General features: G+C 37.5%; 2 protein-coding genes and 1 pseudogene across 2 annotated transcripts; 2 read left to right on the top strand and 1 right to left on the bottom strand.

The window, feature by feature from the left end:
* Positions 1–4,999: 4,999 nt before the first annotated feature.
* Positions 5,000–14,797, bottom strand: LOC117987558 (zinc finger protein Paris-like; annotated as a pseudogene).
* A 4,126-nt stretch (positions 14,798–18,923) lies between these two features.
* Positions 18,924–23,389, top strand: LOC117987879 (zinc finger protein 35-like). The gene is given in 8 exon segments (XM_069502742.1): positions 18,924–18,943; positions 19,438–19,519; positions 19,521–19,588; positions 20,064–20,121; positions 20,123–20,174; positions 20,177–20,265; positions 20,955–21,073; positions 22,131–23,389. Coding segments are annotated over 8 exon segments (615 nt in total). The 3' UTR covers positions 22,258–23,389.
* Positions 23,390–23,516: 127 nt separating this feature from the next.
* On the top strand, positions 23,517–26,823 carry LOC117987559 (uncharacterized). Its single transcript, XM_034974583.2, is given in 6 exon segments — positions 23,517–23,723; positions 23,725–23,760; positions 23,762–23,796; positions 23,798–23,859; positions 23,862–23,891; positions 24,608–26,823. Coding segments are annotated over 6 exon segments (861 nt in total). The 5' UTR covers positions 23,517–23,624; the 3' UTR covers positions 25,207–26,823.
* The last annotated feature ends 862 nt before the right edge of the window (positions 26,824–27,685 follow it).

Here is a 27,685-nt window from a genome sequence, read left to right as displayed (position 1 = left end):
CTATTTGAATGATAAGAAAGCTTGGTTGGGAATGAGTTGCTTAACAGCTTTGTGTTAGTTCTAAGTTATTTTGTAAAGTGGTGATAATAAAAAGAATACCCGGCTGAGTTTGTTGTGGGCTCTTCTCTTCTCTTCTTTTTGTTTTAAGTACGTATTAATTATCACCACTATATCATTTTACCAATTCTGGATAAACAATTTGAGTTTGAGTTTGAGGTAGTCAGGGTGTAGTCTCATGAAAGCAAAAGCACAGTGGACATAAGTACATTATGTGAAAATAGAAGGAAATTCTACTTAAATTTTAAATTCTTTACCACGCTCTTCTCACTTAATTCAAAGGTGCTGAAATAATGTCAATTATAGTTAATTATCTACTTATGCAATTAAAAGTTTGAGGACAAACTATGATTATCAGAATGGCCGAAATGTTAGAAATCATGTTATAAATATTAAAATTTGTAGAGTTAAATACTATGGCCATAATTAATAGAGCGCATTAAATATAATATGAAGGAAACATTTGATTGAATGTAGAATATTGCAACCTAAACCTTATGTGATTCATTCAATCAAATGTTGTTGACAATACACATCCCTAAATTGCATATCTATTTAAAGTAACTTACTTACTAAGTTTGTTAATCGTTAAAATTAGTACAATTATTTATCAAAGTAGTATTACATATATTTGTTTGTTAACATAATAATGACTTTAATTAAGATACGTTGAAAACGAATCTTAAGGAATGAACGAAGGTAACTTCACGTCATTTCGATTAATGTCTGAGTTCATTCATGATAAACGATATAAAAAGCCGTGTGGCCGAATAGGCAGGTAGTTCTGTAATGAAAACCGACAAATAAACTTGTGAAATCGTCTTCGAGTTATTTTTCCTTCGTGGTCTCCTTACAGGTATATCCATCTTCTGGAAGTGTTATTCGATAAAACTCACTATATCCAAGCGCTGGCCGCTGCCACTCGTGTCGGGGGACGGCCAGAAAGAATAGCTACTAATACTATACCTACTTATATAGTACGCGACATGTCGAAATGCTAGCACGGGGCGGGGGCTGTGCGGGTGTCCCCCCGCCTCATATCCCGATTGCCATCTCGACCTGTCGCGTAAAGGTAAAGGAACTTTATTGGTACCCCGAATCGATGATGCTTGCAGGGTTAAAATATTACCTACGCAATAGTTAAAGGGCTAATACCAATAGTACCAATTAGTACCTACCTTTTATTGTATTACTTTTTAGAGGGTTCTGTGTCGGAGGTTTTTACATTTTTTATTTAATTTGATCACGTAGGTACGATAAAGTAGGTAGGTATATAAAATAAATTAAAGCGCAACCTTTCACTCTATCTATGAGCGCCAGGTAAGTAGATATCTGCACTATAATATGGGCTCATTGACAGCTTGTTTGAGCGGCTCATATTCTCTTTGACCTACTTTAGTACAAAAGTACAAAGGGGTTATACAGCGGGCTTAAAATCTCTAGGAAACTAGACATACGAATCCCAAAAGCCTCAAAAAATCATTGACCCAAAAACAAAACAAAATCATAAAAGTGTCTGAACAGCACAGCAGAATAAGGTATTTTCTGCTGGTAGTTAGATTTGAGGTAATTCTGCTGTGTGTTTACTTTAAATTTTGATTAGATTTTTTTAAGTCTGCCTATCTAATATACTTAGGTAATATTTTGAGATGAATCTAGAGACGTACCTATTTATTAAGTAAACAGATACCAAACAAAAAAACCGGCCAAGGGCGAGTCAGGCTCGCGCAATTAGGGTTCCGTACAACAGTAGTATTTTTTCGACATTTTGCAGGATAATTCAAAAACTATGATACATAAAAATAAATAAAAATCTGTTTTAGGATGCACAGGTGAAGACCTTTCATATGATACCCCACTTGATATAGTTATCTTACTTCGAAATATGAAATTTTTTGTGTGATATAACCTGAAATTCACGGTTTTCATATTTTTCCCCTAATACCAGCTATAAGACCCACCTACCTACCAAATTTCATGATACTAAGTCAACGGGAAGTAACCTGTAGGTTTCTTGATAGACAGACAGACAGACAGACAGACAGACAGACAGACAGACAGACAGACAGACAGACAGACAGACAGACAGACAGACAGACAGACAGACAGACAGACAGACAACAAAGTGATGCTATAAGGGTTCCGTTTTTCCTTTTGAGGTACGGAACCCTAAAAATATATCTACATACCTAGTTGTTACTCTCTCTCATTCTACTCATGTGACGTAGGTATATTTACAAATTCCCAATAACATTTCCCATAATATCTTTTGCACGAGTCCCTATCTAGGTACCTAGAATCTAAATAGGAACTCGTCCAAAAGGCAAAAGGTTAAAAACGATTGTAGGTAGGTATTCAATCTAAACAACAATCGGTCCTTCGGTTTTGATGCACGGCGAACGAACTTTTTATTTACATGACTCTCCCTCCCGCCTTTTTACATTCTCAAATAGTCCTTAATCCTTATCCGATGAAACGATCGAAGTGCACCTATTTTTAAACGATTGCTGTTTGCACCAGTGATTCCCCTGAAACCCTGTACTTCACCATAATAATTTCTCAATAGGTAGGTAGGTAGGTATACTTACCTACTTATGTAATGTAGGTACCTACTCGTCATAAGTAGGTCTCTGGCTTTAAGGAAGGAAGTCTACCTAAAGATACTCTATCAATTTGGGGAGATCGGGTTGTAGGATTTCTACCCATAACCCACTTAGACCTTCTCGGTGGTTATCATCAGAGCGTACCAGGAACTCTATGAACGCGCGCCGGCCGGTGCCTCTATATTACGTGACCCCTATTGAGTTCTGGAGGAAAGTAGGTAGGTACTATCGTAGGTAGGTACAGATTTAATCGAAAAAATCCAAACGGTTATATCCACAGAAATAATATTTTTGATACTTGCTCATCATGCTTTACCCAATTCTACAAAAGAATACCCATACTAAAAGTCTGCGTTATTATTTGAACAGAAATCTATTTTAAGTATTCTGTTCTAGGCATAAATAAAATTAAATTAAGATATTTTGATGATTAGCTGTAATTGCTTGTCATATATTATAAGAGAGAGAGTGAGGAAAAAGCTGAGTCAGCCTGAGGATAGTTCGCAATCGTGGCAGATGTGTGCTGGCGACATTTCCCAGGAGACAGTTGCCTCGCCTTATTCGTGTAGATAAGTAGATAGGTATAACCTGCGATATATAAATGTTAGATACGGAGTTTCATAGTTACATGTTCCAGCAACATCATCGGTGGTGGCACTCCTGTCAATCGGAATCCGCTTAGACGCAGTCAGTTTGTAATTTTTTTTTTTAAATTAAACTTGCGCGATAACTCGAAATTTTTATGCGTGTTATCAGAATTCAGAGGTTTAGTAGTTATACCTACTCTGTCCTAACTTAATATCGCGGGAGCAATAATGAATGAATATTAGGTATATGTATTCAGTATTACGCCATATTACCCTATACACTTCTCTCACCTAAGGCTGCCTGATGGAAAATGCTCTGTAAGCAATAAAGCCGCCTTTGCATAGATAGGTACATAGTTTGAAGTTATCTATACTTCTTGTATCAGGTATTTGTTGTGTGCAATAGAGTAGGTATTTATCTGAAGTAGGTATTAATTGAGATTATCGTGGATTGCATGTTTCAGGATTGTTTTGGCTGAGGTGTAAAATCTCATCGCTACCTAAAAAGGGTAAAAAAAGGAAAATATAGGAGTTTCATTCAATAAAAATCCGTTACTATATTACCAGCGGAAAACCTCAAGGGAATGAGCTGAGAACTCGCAATCGTAAATTTCTCAGCGAAAATGGATTTCGTTATCCTCTCCAATACTCTACAAACTAGATTAAGTATAGGATATAGGTGTACCTATCTAACTACATAATAATCTAACTAGGCGACAGGTTGAGATGGCAATCGGGGAGGGAACGCCCCGCACAGCCCCCGCGCTAACCCGGTACGGTGCGATCGAGCGCGGGTGTGCGGGGGTTCCCCCCGCCTCATACCACGATTGCCATTTCAACCTGTGGTGGGCTATACCTACAAATGAAGGTAACGGGGTTTACTTATAATTGACATGGAATCAGGGATTGTCTTATTAAGTAGGTATGTAATTTATTTCCACAGCAACGAATCCATAATTTAGTAATGTTATGGTTCGATAATATTCCACAGATTTTGATTGCGCAAAATCTCCTTATCTGCGGTTACCATACGCACTCATCCGATCCGAGTTCGTGAAAAAAAAAACCGACTTCCACAACCACTACAAAGTAAAAAAAGTCGGACGAGCATAATAATAGAAACTAGAAATCATAACGTGAAGCTCGCCCGATTTCAACATACATACACGTGTAAAAACAAATGTTATTTTTTACTTTTTAGTGGTTTTGGAAGTCGTTTTTTTTCAATGTTATATTTTTTTAATTTTGGTACTTAGGTATACCTACTGTACTAAAGTGTCTACTTGTAAGAACGAAAGTATTATTTGACCTAGACAATTTTATCTACTGATCTGAATTCTGAATCATGTGGCCACTGGTAATCGTTATATTATCATACCATAGGTAGTAAACCGACAACCGCCGAGTTTCTTGCTGGTTCTTCTCGGTAGGAAAGGCATTCCGAAACAGACGTAGATGCAGCTGACGATTCAAAAATACTTGTAAAGGTTTAATTGAATAAAAAATAAACCGACAACCGCCGAATTTCTTGCTGGTTCTTCTCGGTAGGAAAGGTTTAATTGAATAAAAAATATTTTTATTTTTTACTTGTTTTCAACCAACAATCTTTTTGAACGTATCGGAATAATTGAACCATGGGATTGTCAAAATTTTAAAGAACGCGATTATGTTGAAATTCTTTATTTATTATAATATTTAGGTAATCCTGTATACTTGTACCTACATGCTTATTTCTACAATAAAAACTATTGATGTATAAAAAAATTAAAAGCGATTTTATTACATTAGCTGCTGAACAAAATATACTTACACATTGATACCAAAGTAAATAATATACAACAAAGTAAAATTGTAAAATCTACCTATACCGAAGTACGTACATAAAATCACATAATTTATGGCAAAATAATACTATGTTGTCTTGAAATAATATTATGAACTGATAATTCAAAAATAAAACACTAACGATATAAAAAATTGAAGATCTCAAACGATAACCACAATACGGTACAGTACGAATCGGACTCGAAAATGAAGGATTCCGTACCATGGCACACCCCTTTCCACGCTTTGGGTATGGAATCTCAAAAATGGAGTTTTTCGAGATCATTTTTAGTAAAATCGTCCAAATAAACCGTAATCAAATTCGTTCCGACCTTAAAAATGTAAAAAAAGCTGCAAGGGTCTACAGAATTATATTTATTCATTAACAATATTTTGAAGCGGAAGCAACCGCAGGTCTAGGCTGAATATAAAATATCTACTGAGTCTATACAATGGTTAATATTGGCAGTTGGCACCGACTCGGATGGCACTGCTCTAAACTTTTAGGCGAGAGTATCTCCACGGATGAGATTATCGCGGCGATAGTTTCGCCGTCCCACCAAATTCGATACAACTCTTATGGGCTGATCTCCACAGGACGATATTATCGCGGCGATACGAGTGACTCTGGACGAGCACAACGTCATGGATGGGTCTCGCGGCGATACCGCCACGTTACGCCACAGTTGAGAAGCCCAACGAGGCGTTACGGTCACGTCACACGGCGATCCGTAGCGGTCTCGTGGCGTTCCGTTGCGGTCTCGTGGCGTTCCGTTGCGAGTCGAGACGACACGCTGGCGGAATTATCGTTGTACCGTTACGATTATCCGACGATAGTAGGACGGACTCGTTGCGATTCTCTCGTCCGTGGAGATGGCGCTTTAGTGTATTTATTTCCTTCACTCAAATAAGTTTGTTTACTCTTTTCTAGGTAAACTAGTAATAAATAGGTGCTTAAAGCTAAAAATTTAGCTTAGAGAACATCATCAGATTCGCTATACTACATTGAGTCTTGTTGGTACATTAAAAGTACGCCATTCCTTGCTGAGTTTCATAAATTTTCACCTCGTCTTTCATCCCCAAATCAGGTCTGAAACAAAAAAATCTGACTTACGAACTGAAATGAATGAACTGAATGAATGATGAATGAAATGGTTAATTAAATAATTAATAAATTAATTATGAAGTTAAGAGATGAATATAATCTTACTTAATATTATAAATGTAAAAGTTTCTCAGAACAAATACCTGTAGAAGTAGCTCTTGTGACTCTTACTGTTAGAGCGAGATAGCTAAATGCATTTAAGCTCTTATGTGAAAAATTATCACTTTTTGTCCTTATCACCGTGGCCACTTTTTTGTTTGTCACAAGATGTATTTCGTACGTAAGATCTTGACAAACAACGTGAAGTGAGGTTATGTTGATACAAGTATTTTAAAGAAATAATTGATTTGTTTTGAAAATTTAATACTACAATAGCTACAATACCCGAAGCGAATGTAAAATAGAAGAAATAACATTTCACAAGTACCTCTGCTTTAGCGAAAGGGACTATAGGGGCCACGCTAGTTGCATATCTATTAGATGTGTGGATAGTTTGAGTATTTGTTACTCCTTCACACCACTGACAAAACTGATTTGATATAGCTTATATCTTGAATTAACACGTAGGCTTTATTTTATCTCGAAATAGAAAGAGTCTCTATGAGATTTTTAAAAGCCTAAGCGGACCAGCTCACAGGTATAATCTAGTTTCAAGTAAGTTTTCCTGCATTCCCTGAAGTTTAAGTGGTAAGGATGAAAAAATATATACTTACAAAGTTAGCTGCACTGTTTGTGGCTGGGCTGAAAATAATATAAAGAATATTATTAATAACAACACATATCTTTTTTTTATTACATTTCTCGATTCTACAACAATTTCTAAGATATTTTTTTATAAAATGAAATGGGTGGGTCCCACTATTCCCGTCGAGCTTTCCTAGAGCTTTCCTAGAGCGGTAATATTGATACTACGAGCAACGAGAATAGTGATAGAATCACTATTCTCGTTGCGTTTTAATACCGCGACAATTCGCGACCAAGAAAACGCTTATTTTAATAATATTCTCGACTCAATATTACGACCTCTTTATCGATCTGACCAAAGATATTGTTTCATTATGTCTTGTTGCGGCTATTTTCTGTAAGATAACATCAATTTTAATTTTCACCAGGCGTTTAAAAAACGCTCTAAATGTGAATACCGGACATTTTGTAGGAGGACATGAGTCTCACTCACTATTTCCATTCGTCGTTTTTTAAGTCAATGGGTATAGTAAGACTAATTTGAAAAAAACGTACGGTCTCAGTATAACCATTGCAATGTGTAATGGGAATAGTGAGAATAATCAATAAAATATTGATATAATTAATTATATCTAACATAGTTTCGTTAATGTATTATGCTTAAAAAGGTCTATAACAGGAATAAAATTTCAGCATAAAACTCATTCTTTTTTGATATCCTAATGTAAAACAAAGCCAAAAGCTCGTTAACTTTGCATGCGAAAAGCGGGTTCCCAAATATTATACGCTCATAATGCAGATTACCAAGTGCAAGCCCTTTGGAGATGATGCCGCGATTTCCATAAGCATTAGCATACATATTACTAGAACTAGGACAGTTTATAGGCAAAGATATGCATTAGATATTATGTATTGTAATGATTTGTATGCTAATATACAACTTTGGGTGTTAAATTTATTCATAGCCTGTTGAGAAATCACTGACAGTAGTAAGTGACGCGTAATTATGGTGCAGACATAGTATTTTTCTATTGTATTGTATTGCTGCGACGCGGCAGAAGGCGATCAGCGTAGAACCGCTTAGGCATTTTATAAGTCCGTAGTGGCGCATTGAGTTTGTTGTGGGCTCTTAGGACTCAGACCTGGACGCGTTGAGAACCCTCGTAGCTTTACTTTTAAGTTTACTTTATTAATTGTAACCATGACGTCATTATCTTACGAATTCAACAATTGACAATCAAAAAGTGTACAATGATAGGTACCAACTTTGAACTTTGGTTTGACTGATGTTCGAGACTTTGTTGTTGAATTAGTCATTTTGTTTATTGTTTTTGAACAATATAAGAATTAATAAAGAACAAAGCACTTAACAATTAGAAAACAACCAGCATCAATCAAGCACAAGAACCAAGCATTAATCAATAACTAAGCACTGAAATGAAACCAAGCAGAAATCAAAAACCAATAGAATACCAAATAAACCAAACCAAAAATCATGCATATTAAGGAAACATTAAAAAGCAGATCAGAACAAACAAAAAACGTAGCTTTTCAAATCTGTCAAGCAATAACCAAAAAAAAAGAAACAAAGCACTTATTTATGAACTTTAAAGCAACACCATTATTAAACAAGCACGAGAACGAAGCACTGAAAGCAATGATAAAAGCACTAAGTGGATAAAAACACTTAATGGAATTAAGCAGAGATCGAAAACAAACAGTTATTAAACAAATCAAACCAAAAACCAAGCACACCCAGTGCAATTATTAAAAAGCTGATTGGAGCAAAAACGGTAGTCGAAGATTATGAAAGCTATAAATAAAACATAATTAATCAAACATCAAGGATTATTTTAAGAACCAAGCACTGTTAAAAACGAAGCTTTAATGATGATTGCAACAATAACAACGAGCACTTATATATAAGTTCTTAGTAAAAACCAAGCACTAAAAATTGCACCAACAATCAAGCACTTACCAAGAACTGGCTGTTGTATGATCCCCGTCACATCCGTGACGTACATCGGATGCGAAGTTTGTATAAACTCTTTGGTGTGCTCTATGAAGGTCTGCTGCGGTTGCGTCACCACAATCTGCTGCTGCTGTCGCCATTTCTCCATCGCGTCGTTGTCATCCTGTATCCTCTGCAATCGTTCTACTTGTTTGTATGTGGGTTCTCCCCCTATGTAGTCGCGTTTGAGGCGATTGTGGCTACGTATCTCGTGCTTCCTTAGATCCGATCTGTTTGATAAAAATAAATTGTTGAGGTTGAGATTGACTGTCGACTTAAAACTTCTTAGCTCGAATAGTTCGAGGGTTTAAGGTTGGTTTTCCTGAGTATATTGGGCGGGCTCACTTGGTAACGTGACCTGCGAAATATTATGACTACGGTGACGAGCCATTTGATTATTTTCTTTTCCTAAATTTGAAGTGGGACTTGAAGAAGGGTTAAAACTTCTAAGCAACGAAGAAATGCAAGCGACTGTCTTTAGTAATTTTGAAGACAAAGTTTTTGCTTATTTTTATAAAGGGATGTTAATTCACAGATTTCAATGCAAAGGTATGTTGATATTAAAAAAAAAAGACTATTGAAAAATGATAATGGTTTGATTTCGGTTAATTCATTGTTAGGCCGGGTCAAGGGTGACCAATCAACATTGAGCTATGCTGTGCTCAATCGCTCCTTTAAGATTACAATGAATAAATAAACAAACCCTGCTGCGCTGCGCTTTGTGCTTTGTTTAAAACAGCAAGGATCCTCGCGATACGTGCTGGCTCGCTCGGCAACGCATTGCCCAAGTCACTCAGCCTTCCGTCTCTGTCGCTTGGACTTGTGCGCAGTTGCACACACACAGCGCAGCTCAATGTTGTTTGTAAAAAAATAATTATGGATTTCACTTGTAACAGAAGTCCCGGCCGCAATATGTGCACGTATGCTTGATGTTCATGTGTTTCGCGTCGTGGTGCTCCCACAGCGCCGTGCCGGTGCGGAACGCCTTTTCACACAGCATACACTGTCGAATAAGTACATCATTAAGTTAAGATGATCTCACTGGAGGCCTTGCGTCGTGACTACTAGCCTGCAATTTCACCAAGCGTCGTGTGATGCGATTGGTGATGTGCAACTATCCAATCCTATTAATACATTATTTATTTCAAGTTTTTAATCTTTCAAGGCGTGTAACTTAACAATGTTTTTATTAACTGTTATATTTACCAACAAGTCGACGCATGTGTAACTGTTAGACCGCATGTTACCTTGAACTGTTTCTCCTGGTGCGTCAGCTTGTGCTTGTTGAGGTTGGAGGCGTTGACGAAGGTGGCGGGGCACTGCGCGCACTTATACGGCTTCTCGCCCGTGTGCGTGCGCATGTGCATCACGAGGTAGTACTTGTGCTTGCACTTGTAGGGGCACAGGTCGCAGAAGAAGTTGAACGTGTTTGTATGTACGAGCCTGTGGAAAGGACAGTCGTTTATGAAACTGTTGCATAATTTAATGTGCATATAATTTCCACCATAGTTTTTTGTTGGCGCAACGGCGCGAGTGGCAAAACAGGTCTTCCTGCACCTAACATATCTACCTACATGTGGTTCTTCAGCCGGGCGAGCATGGGGAACTCCTTGGCGCAAACGGGGCACTTATGCGCCACGGCGTGGTTGTGTCGCATGTGCTGCGCGATGCTGCGCACCAGCTGCCCGCACACGTCGCACGCGTGCCGCCCGCACTGCCGCTCGCGCCGGTGCGTCGCGAGCTCTTCCTGCACAACACATACCATGTACTCATAGACCGGACTCCCTGTGCTGTTCTGTATGCAAAATATGCAGATTACATCTGCCTTACGATAGGTATTGAATGATCCTAGACTAGGTATTATGGATAAAAACGAGACACCATTTTGAAATTCCTTGCTATTGACCAAATTCTTTCAAAATCGATATTTGGGGTTTCATGTGATCATTAAAAGGAAATGTTTGTCAATTTTGTTTTTCAAAATCAATATAATTATAAAAAAGGATATTTTTAGTTATTTACCTTACTTGGGAATTCCATATCACAGGGTGAACACTTAAATTCTTTGTTCTTGGGGTCTTTCTTTTGCAACAGTCTTTCTCTCTTCCTCCTCTCCTCTTGTTGTTTCTGTTCAGCCTCCATTCTCTTCAGTTTCATCTGATGTAGTAACAGTTGAAAATCATGTCTTGAATATGGGTATGAGTGAATTGATGGATCCCCTGCAAAATTAAAAATGAAGATTGACACTCCGCAATATAGAATGCAGTTTAAGGCAAGAATACCATAAATTAAAACCAATTACAACAATTGAGATTATATTTATCTGGTGGGAGGTTTCGGCCGTGGCTATTACCACCCTACCGCAAAGCCGTGCCGGCAAGCGATTTAGCGTTCCGTACGATGCTGCGTAGAAACCATAGGGGTATGGGTGTAATAATAATAACTGCCATACCCCTTCCAGGTTTAGCCCCCACCATCTTAGAATGCTATTGTCTATTATCACTTACCACTGGTGAGATTGCAGTTAAGGGCTAACTTATATCTGAATAAAAATAAATAAAATAAATCTCAATGTGATAATCACATCTTCTGTGTTAGTTATTTAACATATTCTAACAACATATTATACACACACATTTAACATTTCTGCTGCTGCTGCTGACCAGATTCGAATGGGGAGGAAGCTCACAATATGTGACAAACAACGTTAAATGTCAATAATCAATAGAACAACCTCTTAAAGCCACAGTCACACAGTCAGTAGGCAGTCGACAGCGACCGTTTAGACTCTGTAATTTATATGGATTCATCGTGCGTAGGCACTACGGCTTCACTTTACGATACATTCTCACAGTTCGCCGTCGACTAGTCGACCATGCGTACAGTGCAACAAGGCTCTCTTGGCACTTGAATGACAAGGGGGTCCTGTTGGAGAACAAAGGCTTAGAATATTGCATGAATATTAAAACAAGAACAAAGACACTTGACGGCAACGGTTAGTTTCGGACTTCCGGTTTTTGCCACGCGCCAACATAGCCTTGTCGCACTGTAATGGGTCTTAAGGTGTAAGCTGAATGCTGTAAACACAGTCTTATGTAACCTTCACCACTCAGCAATTTTTAGGTCTCTACTCTCTTGCAGACTAAACGGAGCGTGAAGCTATTTCTACCGCGCAGAGCAAGCGATTGATTGATCAGTCACCTCTTGTCTCTCACAATATTATGTGTGATGTCAACTTCTCTCCACCGCTTTTTCAAATTCACAGTAAAACATATTGCCATCATTTTTCTTACCCATGGGGATGCAATATTTCCTAAACTTCTTGTCAGAAACTTCACAAGTCTTTTTAAACTTCATTGCTACCTTTAATGACTCAAAACATTCTAGACATATGTATTTTTGGTAAGAATCATCTGCATTCATCTGCAAATAGAATTAACATTTTCATGTTGCCAGTAAAACTAGAAATGAGTTCATTCTGGCACCAGACACATTACTGAGGCTGTTGTAGATTATAATGACTGTAATGGATTTAAGTTGTTGTACAGTACGCAGCAGAAAGTAATGTACATCAACCTTTAGGAGATAGCGGATTTGTAGAGCCATTGTCTCTACCGTTGAGACCGACAAAACGTCATATAGGTATGAGTGACAGAGACAACGTTCTACAAAGCCGAAATGTCATTTAAAAGCCGATGTACATTACTTTCTGCCGCATACTGTACTTATTAATTAAAATAGATGATGCCCACAACCTTAACTATGTGGACTTGGGTTTTTAAAATCTCGTGGGAATTCTCTGATTTTCTGGATATAAGGTAGTCAGTGTTAATAAAGGGGTATAAATTTAAACCACTCCAAATTTCAGCCAAATCGGATCAGGCATCGTAGTGAAATGAAACACTAACAAACATCCATACTATCACATTTTGATACTATGTGAGATAAAGTAAAGAATTTGGAACTAAAGATGAACCAATGAACCTGTATATTCCCTGTAACCTGCATTTTCATTTTCTAACAGACAACAAAACTTATATGTATACTGAAAAAAAGGGTCACTGTTATTAAGACTATGTTTGATTGTATTAATTAATATCATAAAAATTTTAATGTATAAAAAGAAAGTTCTGACTGCCTTACTCAACTAGCTCATTACAGCTTTCTACCTAGAAAGCTAAAATTTTGCAGAGGTTTCCCTTATAATAAAGACAAGGAACCAAGGCCCAATTTCTTGAATTCCCACAAAATTCATACTAATATTATAGAAAGTGTGTCTGTCTGCTAGCTTTTCAGGGCCCAACATTTAACCGATTTTGATTAAATTTGGTACAGAGTTAGCTTACATCCCGGCGAAGGACATAGTTTGAATCTGACATAGGATTTTTATAAAATCTAAATCCACGCGGAACGAAGTCGCGCTCATCGTCTAGTCGAATAAAGATGATTTCATATTTTTTGCTTTATAATGAGAATATTTCAATACTAACATGACATTTGTGATGCTTCTAATAGCTCCCATGATATCATATTCATCAATTTTACTGCTTAAAGGTGTACAACCAACTCTTGCACAGATTCTGCAGATCTTCTCTTTTGACAATTTCAAGCCAACTTTGCTGAAAAAAACATACTTTAAAAAAAATTGGTCAAGCACGAGTCCGAAATTGCACAAAAAGAGTTCTGTACTATCGCACAAGGTATACCTAACACTTTTATGTAGAACACTGCAAGTTAATGACGGACTGCTCCAACTATAATATGTGATTTAGTAACTTTTTTGTGTTTTGATGTGACCATTTAATTCACGGTTTTCAGATTTTTTCCTTCACTTGGGCTATAAGACCTACCTAACAAACAGACAACAAAGTGATCCTATAAGGGTTCCTTATTTCCTTTTGAGATACAGAACCCTACAAATAGAAGTTAATTGCTGCAAATATGTATAATTGTCTGTCTATCTGTCTACCTTTTCAGGAGCCCAATTGTTTGATAAAATTTGATTCAGAGATAGCTTGCATCTTGGAGCCTTAAGGACACAGGCTACATTTTATCTTAGAAAATCAAAGAGTTCCTGTGGGATTTTCAAAGGTCCATCTGTTTAACTAATATTAATAAAAATTTGGTACAGAGAGAGCTTACATCCCAAAGAACACAAGCTACTTTAAATTCTATTTAATCAAAGTTTCCAGGCAATTTTAAAGGCCCATCCGTTTAACCAATTTGGTACAGGCGATAGCTTGCATTGTTGTTGTGTAAGATACAAGTTTTTTAATGCAGAAAATAAGACTTCCTCCATTTTATTTTAAAACCTAAATCCACTAGACAGAATCGCAGGCATCATCTAGTTAAGCAATAAATACAAGGTCTGGTCTGTTTTCATAGCTCAACTACTGAACTGATCTCGGTGAAATCGGCACAGTAATAGCTTGCATTATGGAGATAACATAAGTTACCCTTTATTTCAAGAAAAAAAATCTTGCCGAATAGGTAGGTACTTCAAAAAGTGCTTCTATCCAAACAGATATTATGTTTGGGACAACTCCATACTATGAGCCATCGAGTAAGTTGGACAAGTACCTACTAATAATCGCAGAATTGTAAATTGTAATACAGTTATACATACGCATCTATCATGAGCCTTTGCCAATGTTCACTGTATAGGAACTTTCATCCTCATTAGGGCTCGTATTTGGATATGTAACTCTATTCAATCGAGACATCATAGATTTTGTTAAATATACAGCCATCTTAGGTGGAAGAATTTTAGGGTATTTCCTAAGGTTTATGTGTTATAACTTAACTTAAACAGCAATGTAATACCACATTAGTTTTTCAATACATTTCTAAACAAATAGGTACACCACAACATACTATTTTCACAGACTATTTCTTTATTTTTAATTTCCGGAGACAAAAATGACTTTTCGTGTGTTCCACAGAGTACATTGAATTTTTTGTGTTGTTTCGGGTGTGTTGCCTGTTTTATATGGCTCTTTAATAGTGATGTGGTGCAATCGATACTTACCGATAAATATTTGTAGGTATTCTTGGCAGATGTGTATAAGACACGTGATAAGACATCAAAATGTGTTGAGATAATTCCAATTCAGGTAAAATAGTTTCAACAACAATTTCGGTAACAACAACAAGTTTCCGGCAACAAGTTTCGTCTCCAGGACCAGAGTCAAGCATGGCTACGATTTCCTACTGTAAAGTTCAGAGTCAACCACTCTATAACATTTCGATAAAGGTAGGTAGTAGGAAGTAAGCACAGCCTTGAAATACACAGTCCAATTACGAATGTACTTGTACAGAGCAACGGTGGGGTGGGTTTGCGGAGCGCGGGCGGCGCGGCCCGCTGCACGCAGATTCGCGTAGTCTGGCGCGATTGATGGACGAGGGTTTACGTGAGCGTGGTTTTAAATATTTAAGTGACGTTTAGAGGTAAGTTTCTATCATAAAATGATGCATTACTGGTTCATCTACGGATGCTATGCGAATTCTAAACAGAACAAGGGTCTAAAATTTCAACCGATTTCCCCGCGATTTTTTATCCCATTTGTGACAACCCTTGCATATTTGCGTAGGCAACGAGCGGACACGAGCGGCGGCATCGCTCGACTTCAAAGGCGTCGAACAACGGTAGTATTTCGGTTAAACTGTGGTAATAGTGTTCTGTGGGTATTACTGAGTTTACTGAGCCAGTGATTGATTCATCATCATCTTTTTGTTTCCAATCCACAACACTGTTTTATTTTTTTGGAAAAACTGGCAGCCCAGAAAACGTCAAACAATTTGTCAAATAATTTGACAAGTTAATTGCTTTGATGTTTGTTGATATTTATTATTGGTGTTTATAAATTATAGCCACAAATAAAATAAGAAAGATGATGATTGGTGTTTTTATTATTATAAATTTACTTGAATGACACCACAGTTATGTTCTAGGTTTTTCTTATAGTTTTAACTTAGAAAATGAGTTCTATTTTGTTATAAAATCAATGTTAATTGCTAGTGTTTGCAAAAGACACAAAAGCAGAAAAAAAAGATAAAGGCTAAAAAAATCGTAAGTTTATGCAATATTTACATAGGACCTTACATACCTACAATCAATAGGTATACAAACGAATTCTCCATGTTTCAGCTCTGCAGCCACAGTAAAAGGGTGTATACTCAAAAATGTGCAGAGTGTGCAATCAGGAAGTTGGAACTATTCCAATATTGAAAAACAGTTCACAACCAACCATAGCAAAGAAATTTGAGAACTTTGCAGGAGTAACAGTGAGTCTTGAATCCAAATTGTGGTTGTTTAACCTTAGTCTAAAAACCAAAAATATAGATCTTAATTTAAGAAAGAACCTACATATAAAAGGATAAACTGACTGACTGATATATAGACCATCTTACAGCTTTAACCATTGGTTTCATAAAACTTGTGATTTGACACATCAAAGTTTGTGAAACCATGTAGGTTTTTCTCTAAACCATACTACAGTGTCCAACTAACAAAGGATTTTCTGAAATTTCATTTGGGCAAAGTCACCTAATTAAATATAAATTACTATCATTTATTTGCTTTCAGATAAGCAAAAAGACAAATTACCAAAGCGTATGTGTCAAAAATGTTTAGATTTATTGAATGGATTGCATTACTTTCCGGGATATGTGCCAAGGACCAACAAGGAGATGATAGAACTTTTCTATTAAAAAAGGTACCTATACAGGGTTGCTAACTTTTATTTAGGGTTTCCGTAGGGGGAGTCCGGGAGAGTTAGGCAGGTAGGAGACATTAGCCACTGCTCATAAAATCTTTGTGGAACTAGATATTGCGACTTTGCCACACTTCTTAGACTCCATAGGCGCCTCCCACCTCGCTCACGAGACACCGTTGCGATCGCAGTTTGGTTTAGGAGTAAGAAGTGACTAAACATTTTCGTGCCGGTAAGTAAATTTTTTCAATTTTCGATATTTAATTTCTGTTTCTTACTGTGAATAGATTCCAGTATATCATTTATACATCGTAAGTGTAATTATCCTAGTACATTTACGGCAGACCGCTTTTACTTAAGTGTTATAGTTTTTTATAAAATGTAATAACGTACAGATTTGTGTGCGGTGGGAGACATTACCCTGGCGGTGGGAGGAGACTTTACCCCGGGTAATCTCGCCCGTTGTTTCTCTCGGCAATAATATTTTTGTATTACCTCCAGATGTAACCACATCATCCTGCCTTCCTTCATTACCTTCATCATCTACTGTACAACGTCAGTCAGAGCCTTCAACATCAGCATTAGTATTCATGAATTAATCTGCGGCGTCTAGAGCCAATTCACCATCAATTTTGACTGAGGAAAAAAATCTGAGCAACCAATGACAATCAGCAGAGGTAGCTTGTACATCTCAAAATCTGGATAATATGACAACAGTAGATTCTGATTTAACACAAAAACCAAAAATAGTTTTACCACAAATGATTCGTTCAATTCCAAAGGCTGCTCCTTCATCGTGGTAAACAGCCTAAAAACTAAAATTTTAGCAAAAACGCCAGAAAAACTAGACCTAGATGATGATATAGATGGATTATGCACTGAAAAATAAGAAAATTAAAATAATTTAAAAAACAAAAAGGTAAAGCAAAGAGAAAAGACAGTAAAAAGACCATTGAAAAGACTTGTTTTACAGTCAAGTGACAGTTAGACAGACCTTGATGAAGAACCCAAGTATGATAATAGCTATGATAGTCCATGCGATAAAGTAGGAGATGAAATTGACTGTCCAAAGATGATAAGGACATGATAGGAACAGTTTATTTGTATTATTGCTCCAATTAAAAAAGGAATTCTCATTTACTACAAAATACTATGTTTCATATTTTTATGAATAATTTTTTTTATAGAATTATAATTTGTAATGATTATTTTGCCTATTTTTACCCGGGTAAAGGCTCCCCACTTGGGGGGTCAAGTCTCCCGCCCAGGCGGGAGATATTAGCCGAATGTCACTTTGGTAGAAATCGTTAATTACTCATAAACTATTAATGATGTATCAAACTTTATTAAGAGAAAATATAGCTAAATAGTGCAGCTTAAGATACAATTGATAAAAAATAGCGATTTTTAAGTATATAAAGATTTATGAGCATTTTAGTGGAAGGCGGGTATACTCTCCCGGACTCCCCCTACCTCAAAAGGAAAAACGGAACCCTTATAGGAACCTCACTTTGTTGTCTCTCTGTATGTCTGTCAAGAAACCTACAGGGTACTTCCCCTTGACCTAGAATCATGAAATTTGGCAGGTAGGTAAGTCTTGTAGCAGACATTCGAGGAAAAATCTAAAAACCATGAATTTGTGGTTAAATCACACCAAAAAATTAAATTGTGGTCATGAACTAATAATATGTATTTTCAATGTTTCGAAGTAAGATAACTATATCAGTGGGGTATCATATGAAAGGTCTTAACCTACGCATTCTAAAACAGGTTTTTATTTGTTTTTATGCATTATTAGTTTTTGAGTTATCATGCAAAATGTCGAAAAATACGACTGTAGTACGGATCCCTTGTTGCGTGAGCCTGACTCGCACTTGACCAGTTTTTTGTTATCACTGGGAAATGTGTTTACGAACAAAAAGGCCGCTCCAACTGAATTTGTAAAAATATGGTAGCTTTATGTACCCGTATTTTATTTCATTACTTGTTGCAGAAACTGAAAATGAAGCAGACAATAGTAGCATTACCAGAGAGTGATGAGTCATATAATGTACCTTCTCCAGCATTTTCAGAAAGATAATTCAGAATTTGGGGGAATGTACAGTGTGCAACAAACATTTTCTAATTTGGTAGTACAGTGGCATGGTAAAAGAAATGTTTCAACACCTTTTAGCCAAGCTGTATTGTCTATTAATGCTTTAAGAAAGCCAAAAAATTAGATTTTAAAATTTTGAATTATCGTTTTTGAAGATTGTAATTCATATTTTAGCTGATTGTGATGATGTGTATCAAATGCAATTTTGTAATTATTATTGTTATTATTTGAATAGAATTACCAGAATGTCTTATTTAGCGCCTCAGTATTTTTATTACCCCCTACTGCCACATATTTTCACTATCTGCTAACTTGTGGTAAGATTATGTCATGACTCATCATGATCATTATTGTCAACCGATAGACGCCCACCTTGTAGAGACTTCCACCGCCACAGTCTTGCGCCCGCCGCCTGAATTCAGCGGCTCCCTGTGACTCATTTGATTGTTTTTCTTCCGGGGTGAGGTCGCCATTCTACTATCACGTTGGGAGCCCAACATCTATTGGGTTTTCGAATCTTTTTTTTTTTTTAATAGATATAGCGAGCAAACGAGCAGGAATCTGTGCCCTGCCCACCACCTCAACTTCGGAACCTGTTGAGCTATGTCGATCATTCTGGTTCTTCTACAAATCTTCTCATTTCTGATTTCTGGAGAGAGCTTTCATGATTCCTTGGCTACAATTGGGTTACCCTGAGAATTTGCTCTTTTGTCTGGGATATTGACAGCAATCTGTCAACATGGTATATATCTTTTGCAGGAATCATAACAATACTCATTTGCCTGAGTGCATGGAAAATACACAGAACTGCAATAAAAGAAAGAGACCTAAAGAAAAAAAGTAAAAATGAATTTCTCTGTGATATCTGTGGGAAGGTTACTCGATCCAATGCAAATCTTATAGTCCATATGTAGGTATTATCCGAACTTTTATTTTTAAGGCTCTGTACCTGAAGGGTGTCTATCTGTCTGTCTGTCAGTGGGCTGTATCTTATGAACCATAATTGGTAGAGAGTTAAAATTTTCACTCTACAACAAATAGTAAAAAATTCGAAATGGTTACCAGGCAAACAAAAAAAAAATTAAAAAGTACAATGTTATATCTTTATGATGGTAGGGAACCCCTCTTGTGTTTAATCCTATTTTTTTATTCAGATACAAGTTAGCCCTTGACTGCAAATTGCAATCTCACCTCTTGGTAAGTGATGATGCAGTCTAAGATGGAAGCAGGCTAACCTGGAAGGATATTCTTTGGTTTCTTCACCGCATTGCACTGGAAGGCTAAATCGCTTGGTGGCAATGGCTTTGTCGGTAGGGTGGTAACTAGCCACGGCCGAAGCCTCCCACCAGACAAAAATGATTGAATGATATTAAACGTATTGGCAGGAGTATCCACGACAATGTGTTTCCGTTCAAATGCGAGCAGTGTCCATACATGGGCCGGCACCATGGACCTGCTGAAGATGCACAAGAGATCTCACATGGCGGACAAACCGTTCAGTGTACACAGTGTCCCAAATCCACCACTAGCTCCAGCAACCCTCGCAAACATATGAGGCATGTGCATAGTACTGCTAGAGATTTTAAGGTATGATTGTTATTAGTGGAAGATAATACATACAAACATACTCAAGCAGTGGTCTATATTATTCTACCACAAGTTTGCGTTGAGGAAGCTAAATAGCTATTAAAAGTATCTTATCACAAATTGATAATGTTCAATTTTTAATAGCTTACTGGCCACAGTGTAGGTAAGCTTATAAAGTTATCTAAATATTATAAAATGAAAAGGGACTGGACTGACTGATCTATCAAACGCACAGCTCAAACTACTGGATGGATCGGGCAGATAGCTATTATGACATAGACATCCGCTAAGAAAGGATTAGCTAGTTGATAATTACTTTCGGATATTTTTAACTAAACAATCTCTTGTGGCGGGATAGCTTTTGTTATAAAACCTCTTCTGGCCGTCTAGACACTTCCTATCTTATTTCGATCATAATGACGTTATCAGTACCCTTATTATAAATGCGGCAGTGTGTTTTTTTGTTGGGTTGACGTGACTTTTTGCAAGATAAAGACCTGAAGAGTGACATAGGATAGGCTACTTTTTATCCGGGAATATCAAAGAATTCCCACGGGAATTTTAAAACCCTATATCCACGCGAACGAAGTCGCGGGCTTCAGATAGTTTTACAATATTTATTATGTAGCGAAATTTAAAAAAATACTAAAAAATCGTAGCTTGAAAAAACCGGTCTTTTTCTATTGCAGTGTTCTTATTGTGACAAAGCATTCATATTTCAATACGACATGAAGAAACATGTACGGGACATACATTTGAGGCAAGGCACAGTTGAATGTGACCTTTGTTTTAAAAAGTTCAACACAAAGTAAGTTTGCTTTAATCTTATTTTCAGACTTTATACTCACCATAAAGGTCCACCACCACCACCACCATAAAGGATTTGCGCTGAGCTGCGCGGCAAGCACGTCGCTCAAGTACGTTTTGCTCTATACAAACTCGTATAAACTATATTTGCCGCACCGCGTCGCGTAATTTCCTGCCGCGTAGCTCAAATGCGCTTTGCTCCATACAAACTCATAAACTATATTTGCCGAGCCGCGTCTCGCCGCGCAGCATAAGTGCGTTGGCACCTTAAGACCCAATTTCACCAAGCATTTAACCCCCGTTAAGTTTGCAATGCTACATTGTAATGCTATCCCTTTTTGGCAGATGACATTTATGCGATTTTCAATAAGGAGAGATACAAATTGAATGTTAACTAAACCATGATTAATTTGCTTGGTGAAATTAGGCATAAATGTGCCAGTCAACTGCCGTACGTTGGCAATCAGATTAGACTACGTGATAATTTTATCATAATATTGTCATCTATTAAATAATTCATCTATTGAGCAAAACTCCATTACGATTCGTGGGCACCAGATTATTTCCACTGTGAAGGTCAATGCATATTGCCGTAGTCACTTTACAGATGCGATTTAGCGTTTCTTAGCGAGCTTTCGCTTTCGTGCGTTCGATTCCCGGCAGGGAAATCTGGCATTTTTACAATTTCTAAATTTCCTCTGGTCTGGTCTATTAGAGGTTTCAGCTGTGGCTAGTTACCACTCTAACGGGCAAAGCCGTGCCGCCAAGCGATTTAGCGTTCCGGCTCGATGCTTGCAGAAACCAAAGGGGTATGGGTTTAACAAAACTGCCATACCCTTTCCATATTGCCCGCTTCTGTCTAGGCTGAGATCTATACAGCGCACTCTTTGACTTTGCTCAGACTTAAGATTAAGTTAAAACGAGACATATTTATGTGAGAGATATAGCTCTGTCTCGTGTCTCAAAGCTAAGTCAGAGTGCGCTTTATAGATCTCACCCTTAGACTGGAGTCTGGAAAATAAAAAGTAACTTGTAAGGTCTCCTTTGATTTTTGACAGGAAAATATTACAAGGACATCGGGTGAAGGTGCCACAGATCAAGGGAGACCGACACGGCCGCCTGCCCGCCTACCTGCAGTGTCAACTGAAACAAAGGAAGATGCCAATATCCAGTGGCGAGACTTGATAACTTTGAACACATATAGTGTGTTTAGTGTCTACTGCCTATAAGATTTGAATTTATCTGTGCCACAATAGCAATTTGGACGACGGTACACTTTTCACGCTGTATAGAACTTTTTGACCTGGTTCTTCTTACCTTTCATCTCTCGTACGCAAGCTAATGGTACGATTACACCTAACGTGTACAGTGGCGAGTCAGTGTCCTCGGCCGATTACTCGGTTGGTATAAACACTTTAATGGTACGATTACACATACCGAGTAGTGAAGCGAGACAGTAAAATGTCACTCGGCCGAGACAGTGCTGTGGCTGAGAAATTGTGGCGAAATTGCACTCGTTAAAGTGTTTATACCAACCGAGTACTCGGCCGAGGACACTGACTCGCCACTGTACTCGTTAGTTGTAATCGTACCATAACGAATGCAATTTCGCCATATTCTCAGCCACAACACTGTCTCGGCCGAGTGTCATTTTACTGTCTCGCTTAACTACTCGGTAGGTGTAATCGAACCATAAGGTATCATCAAGGTTTGCACTTTGCACCCGAACGTAGTCGAAATTCCACGGACATCTACGAAGCGATTTGCTTCCTCGTTTCTAATTCGAACCGCTAGGATATGGTACGTTTCTGTTTTATTATTCATCATAATATTAGATTGATATTTACACCTATAGTCCGTGACAGGTCGAGATGGCAATCTCGGGGTATGAGGCGGGGGGATGCCCCGCACACCGCATGAGATAACGTTATAAAAGAAAAATCACCTTTTAAAAGAGATTTTAGTACTTACTACCTTATTTTTAGCTCACTACATTATTATGAGTAACTAGCTTAGGCTCGCGACTTCGCCCGCGTGGACTAAAAAATTTCAAACCCCTATTTTACCCCCTTAGGAGTTGAATTTTCAAAAATCCTTTCTTAGCGGATGCCTACGTCATAATAGCTATCTGCATGCCAAATTTCAGCCCGATCCGTCCAGTAGTTTGAGCTGTGCGTTGATAGATCAGTCAGTCAGTCACCTTTTCCTTTTATATATATAGATTTCATAGAGGTACTTAATGCAACTCCATTTATTTATTAAAAGCATAAATTAATTTAAATATGTATGATAAAATAAAATGTTACTTACTTAAGAAGTTACTTTGTTTTCTATTACTATAATTTATTACAAAACCTCAATCACATTTTTATCGAAAGCAATAAAGCTACATTTATCTTAAACGGCAGAAATTATACGAACAATAACACCGATTTATTACTATAGCTTCTATTTTTCTAATAATATAAAAGATAATATAATTCCGAATCGTAATATACAAAAAATCATTAGCGTATCGGACTTCAAGGAATATAGTCAATTTGAAACTAAAAATGAAATTAATAGTTTTTGCTGTTCTGTTCACGCAAAAATGTTTTGCGTTCGATCTTCCCCGTAGTGGGTGTAAGACCGACTTGACTATTGATAAAGAGGCACTACAATGTAACTGAAACCTACAACACGGGCGATTGCGGAACCAACGGACGCGCATTACGACGCCAAAGGAATCTATTTTTTGTCGTTTTGGTCGCAATTTCAACGGATATTATTACGATATCAAAATGATTAAGCTAATTCCACAATAGCTCAAAATATTCCTGGTAAGCTTTTTTTACTTTATTCCGTACTCGAAGGTTACCAACGGGAACCCTATTACTGAGACATTCGCTGTCCGTTAGTCTGTCTGTCAGCGGGCTTACTTACCTCGCGAACCGTAATAGGTAGAGTTTAAATTTTCACAGAATATGTAAGATTTTCTATTGCCGCTATACAGCAAATAATAAGAATTTCGAAATAGCCGCCATGACAATTTAAATTTAACAAAGTTATTTCTTGTACCTACGATGGTACGGACCCGTCGTGTGCCTGATCCCCACGGTACTGGTTGGCGTCCCTGTCTGCACTGCAATATCACGCACCGTGGGAAGCCAGTGTCTACATATTAAAATATTTAGGTACCTAACCTACTACAGTAGCCGGCAAATGTTGTGCATCGACCTTTAGAATGTGATTTCGGGTTTGTAGAGCATTGTCTCTGTCACTCATACCTATGTGACGTTTGTCAGTCTCAACGACAGAGACAACGCTTTACGAAACCGCTCTCTTCTAAAGGTCGATGTACAGTATTTCCTGCCGGGTACTGTAATAATATTTTGTTAATATTTCCCCCATTAATTTGCAAAACATCCAAAAATAGGCCCAAAGCAAAACTTACCTTGAACAATTAACATTTTTTATTGAATTCGAATTCAAAACTCATTTCTCAAAATACGCCTCTTACAAAAGGTTTATGATTTTTGTTTTTTTTTTAATTTAGGTTTGCCTGAACGGGAAAGCTACTCCATTGCAGTGGACAGAAAGGAGTCGAAAGTCTATTTCGGAACGAGTAAAGGAATCTACGCGTACAACTACGAGTCTCAAGACGCAACTTTAATTTCCAAACCGGATATAAAATTAAACTCATTGCTCGTAGACAAAGATGGTAACAAGTACATTACTGGTAGTCCTGAAGGGCTTGAACAATTGTATCTACTGGAAGGCAACGAAAAAATACATTTCAAAGGTTTTGACGCTCTCGAAGAGGTAGCTGTTGACGACAAGAACAATTTTTACTATATCAGGGAAGAAAAGTTCTTCGTTTTAAAGTCCAATTTGTCTCATGCTGTTTTTATCGGCAATGTGTCCTATGAAGGATTAGGTCAGATAACATTTCACCGAGAAATCGTTTTTGTAGCAAGCGAAACCTTATCTTACATCCACGAAAACGACACTGGCCCAATGAAGCTAGTCAAAGGTGTACCGGGCAATGTTACTGCCATAGCTTTCGATCGTTCCGGTGATTTTGTACTTGGAACCAAGGGCAAGATTGTAAAATATAAGGCGAGTGATAAGGAGTGCTATCAAAGAAAAAATTAAAAACGGTCAAGTGCGGGTCTGTCTCGTACAAGAAGGGTATCGTACAAGATTATGTAGATACTTATTTAAATTTACATGGCGGTCATTATGAAATTTTTATTATTTGTGTTATAGCGACAATAGAACACACTCCGTGAAAATTGTTACTCTCTACCTGTTGCAGTTCACGAGATATAGCCCGCTGACAGACAGACTGTAATAGGGTCCCGTTGGCACCTTTCAGGTACGGAACCCTAAAAACCCCTCCCTCACAAAGTGGGCACATAATTTGTCTCAAGGCTTATTGGAGCTAATTTGAAAAGTAACGATTCGTGACATCATTTTCTGTGTTGCAGTTAGGTTGAGATTGAGATTTATAGAGCATACTTTGGCTCGGATCTGTAGAATTTGATTGCAGAAACATTTTAGAACAGACGCGTCGCGTCGCCTCTCTTCGAATCGGCGCCAATATGCCTTGAGCCTTATTAAAATTATGAAAAAAAATCACGAATTTAATTTTACAGTAATGGGCAAACTTTAACAAATAGCGGCTTAGCAACTAGCAAGGCATATTTTAGCGTTTAAACTACCGTGAGTGATTTCCATTCTAAATAATATCTGTCCCGGCTGTACTCACGTGTTTAGTCGACGTTAGCCCGACTAGTTTCGAACCCATCCGGGGTCCTTTTTCAAGGGAGTCCGTTCGCGCACGTGCCGCGGTTTTGACTGCGGGCCGCGCGTGCCACTGCCCGTAGAGCGGCACGCAGTCAAATTATTTAGAATAGCAAGGCATAGTTGGTCCATCGAGGGAAAAAAGGGTAGACTAATCAACCAATCGCGTGCTCCCGCGCGTTATAACCGACCCCCCCCCCACGTCTCCTTCAGCCTGAGACCTAAAAATCGATATTGCGCATTTGCTTGTTTGTTTGCCCATCTCTGTACCTTTATTTATTCTGAATTCATTGTAATGTTTACGGGGTCTATGAAAGAAAAGACTTCTCTAGGAAATCCTCCTTTTAATAATTAATAAAAAATAAATAAACCTCATTACAGCTCAAGTAATTCAAAAGTAAAGTTCAAAAATGAACATCTCATGAGTCAACTCGTGAAATAAAAAACCAAAGAAAATTTTAAAATTACTTATTGCTAATGTACCTATAGAGTATAGGCTAGACTTACAGCCGTACTCAGAGTCGCTAATCGTTACTTAAGATTGAGTTAAAACGAGACAGATTTATGTGAGAGATATAGCTCTGTCTCGTTTTAACTAAACTTAAGTAACGATCTCTCTCTGAGGCTGAGATCTATAGAGCGCACTTTGACTTTGCTGCTCAGACTTAAGCTAAGTTAGAGTGCGCTCTATAGATCTCACGATCAGTCGCGTCTCTGAGTGCGGCTGTAAGTTCAAAAAATTAAGTGTGACGTCATTAGATACCTAAACCAATGAGATTGTAGGAACTCAGAGCCGGATTAATCAATGTTACGGGTAACCTCAAGTTTAATACTGACTACTTTGCAAACATCTAAAAACTTAACTACATAGTTATGTTGATTATCTAAGCAGGTAAGTAAATGAACACTGAAGAGTAAGAATCCAGAAGCCTGATGAAACTTTTTGTTTATTTGGAGAATTAAAATGACAAAAGTAAATTTTGGTTTTTATTTCTGACTTATAGGTGCTTACGTAATTATTGTACGATATATTTTCCTTCATTCATTTTCAGTAATGCAAGAATCCTTGGCGACTTATAGGCTGGCCGCACATCACACAAGCAACTATTTGCTGTAATGCTGTACTCTATTTTTTATGATCTCCGTGCATGAACTCAATGGCACAAACAACCACTGATGGGTCGCTCGAATCATGTGTGCAACTGAAAATTAATCTATAGCAGTCGATTAGCAAGTAGTTTAAGTGATTGTAGCCAATATGCTACCAGCCATATCTACCTCTACACACACACACACACACACACACTTAAAAATAACATTGCTTAAATACACATAATTAGTTTAATTTCATACTTACATTAAGAAAAAAAATTGCCACAATGGGGTTGGATTTTTCACTCTAATCAACACAACCATCCTTTTGAGAACTCTCTCGAAACACAACTCATACAAGGCAAGATAAAATGCAACAACCCTTTACAATAAGTAATTTTTGGATCTTCCTGAAGAATATTATCCAGCAAAAACTACCTTTATGGGAACAAAGGACATCTAAACCTCTAGTTAACAAGAAATAATCTAAATCTAAATGTGTATATAAAAAGAAGTCACTGACCAACTCATCAATGATGCCCAGCCCAAACCCTTAGGCCTAGAACGCTGAAACTTTGCACAGAGGTTCCTTTATTACATAGACAATAATAATAGGAATAAAGCCAGATTTTTCGAAATTCCCATAGGAGCGAAGCCGTGGGTATCTTAATAATTATGTAATTCAAATACTGTTCAATATTATGTATGCATAGCTTAATCTAACAATAATTATTGA

Source organism: Maniola hyperantus, chromosome 13, assembly GCF_902806685.2.
Source record: "Maniola hyperantus chromosome 13, iAphHyp1.2, whole genome shotgun sequence".
Lineage (NCBI taxonomy): Eukaryota > Metazoa > Arthropoda > Insecta > Lepidoptera > Nymphalidae > Maniola > Maniola hyperantus.
Note: the sequence above shows the minus strand (reverse complement) of the source record. Positions and strands in the feature narration are given on the sequence as shown.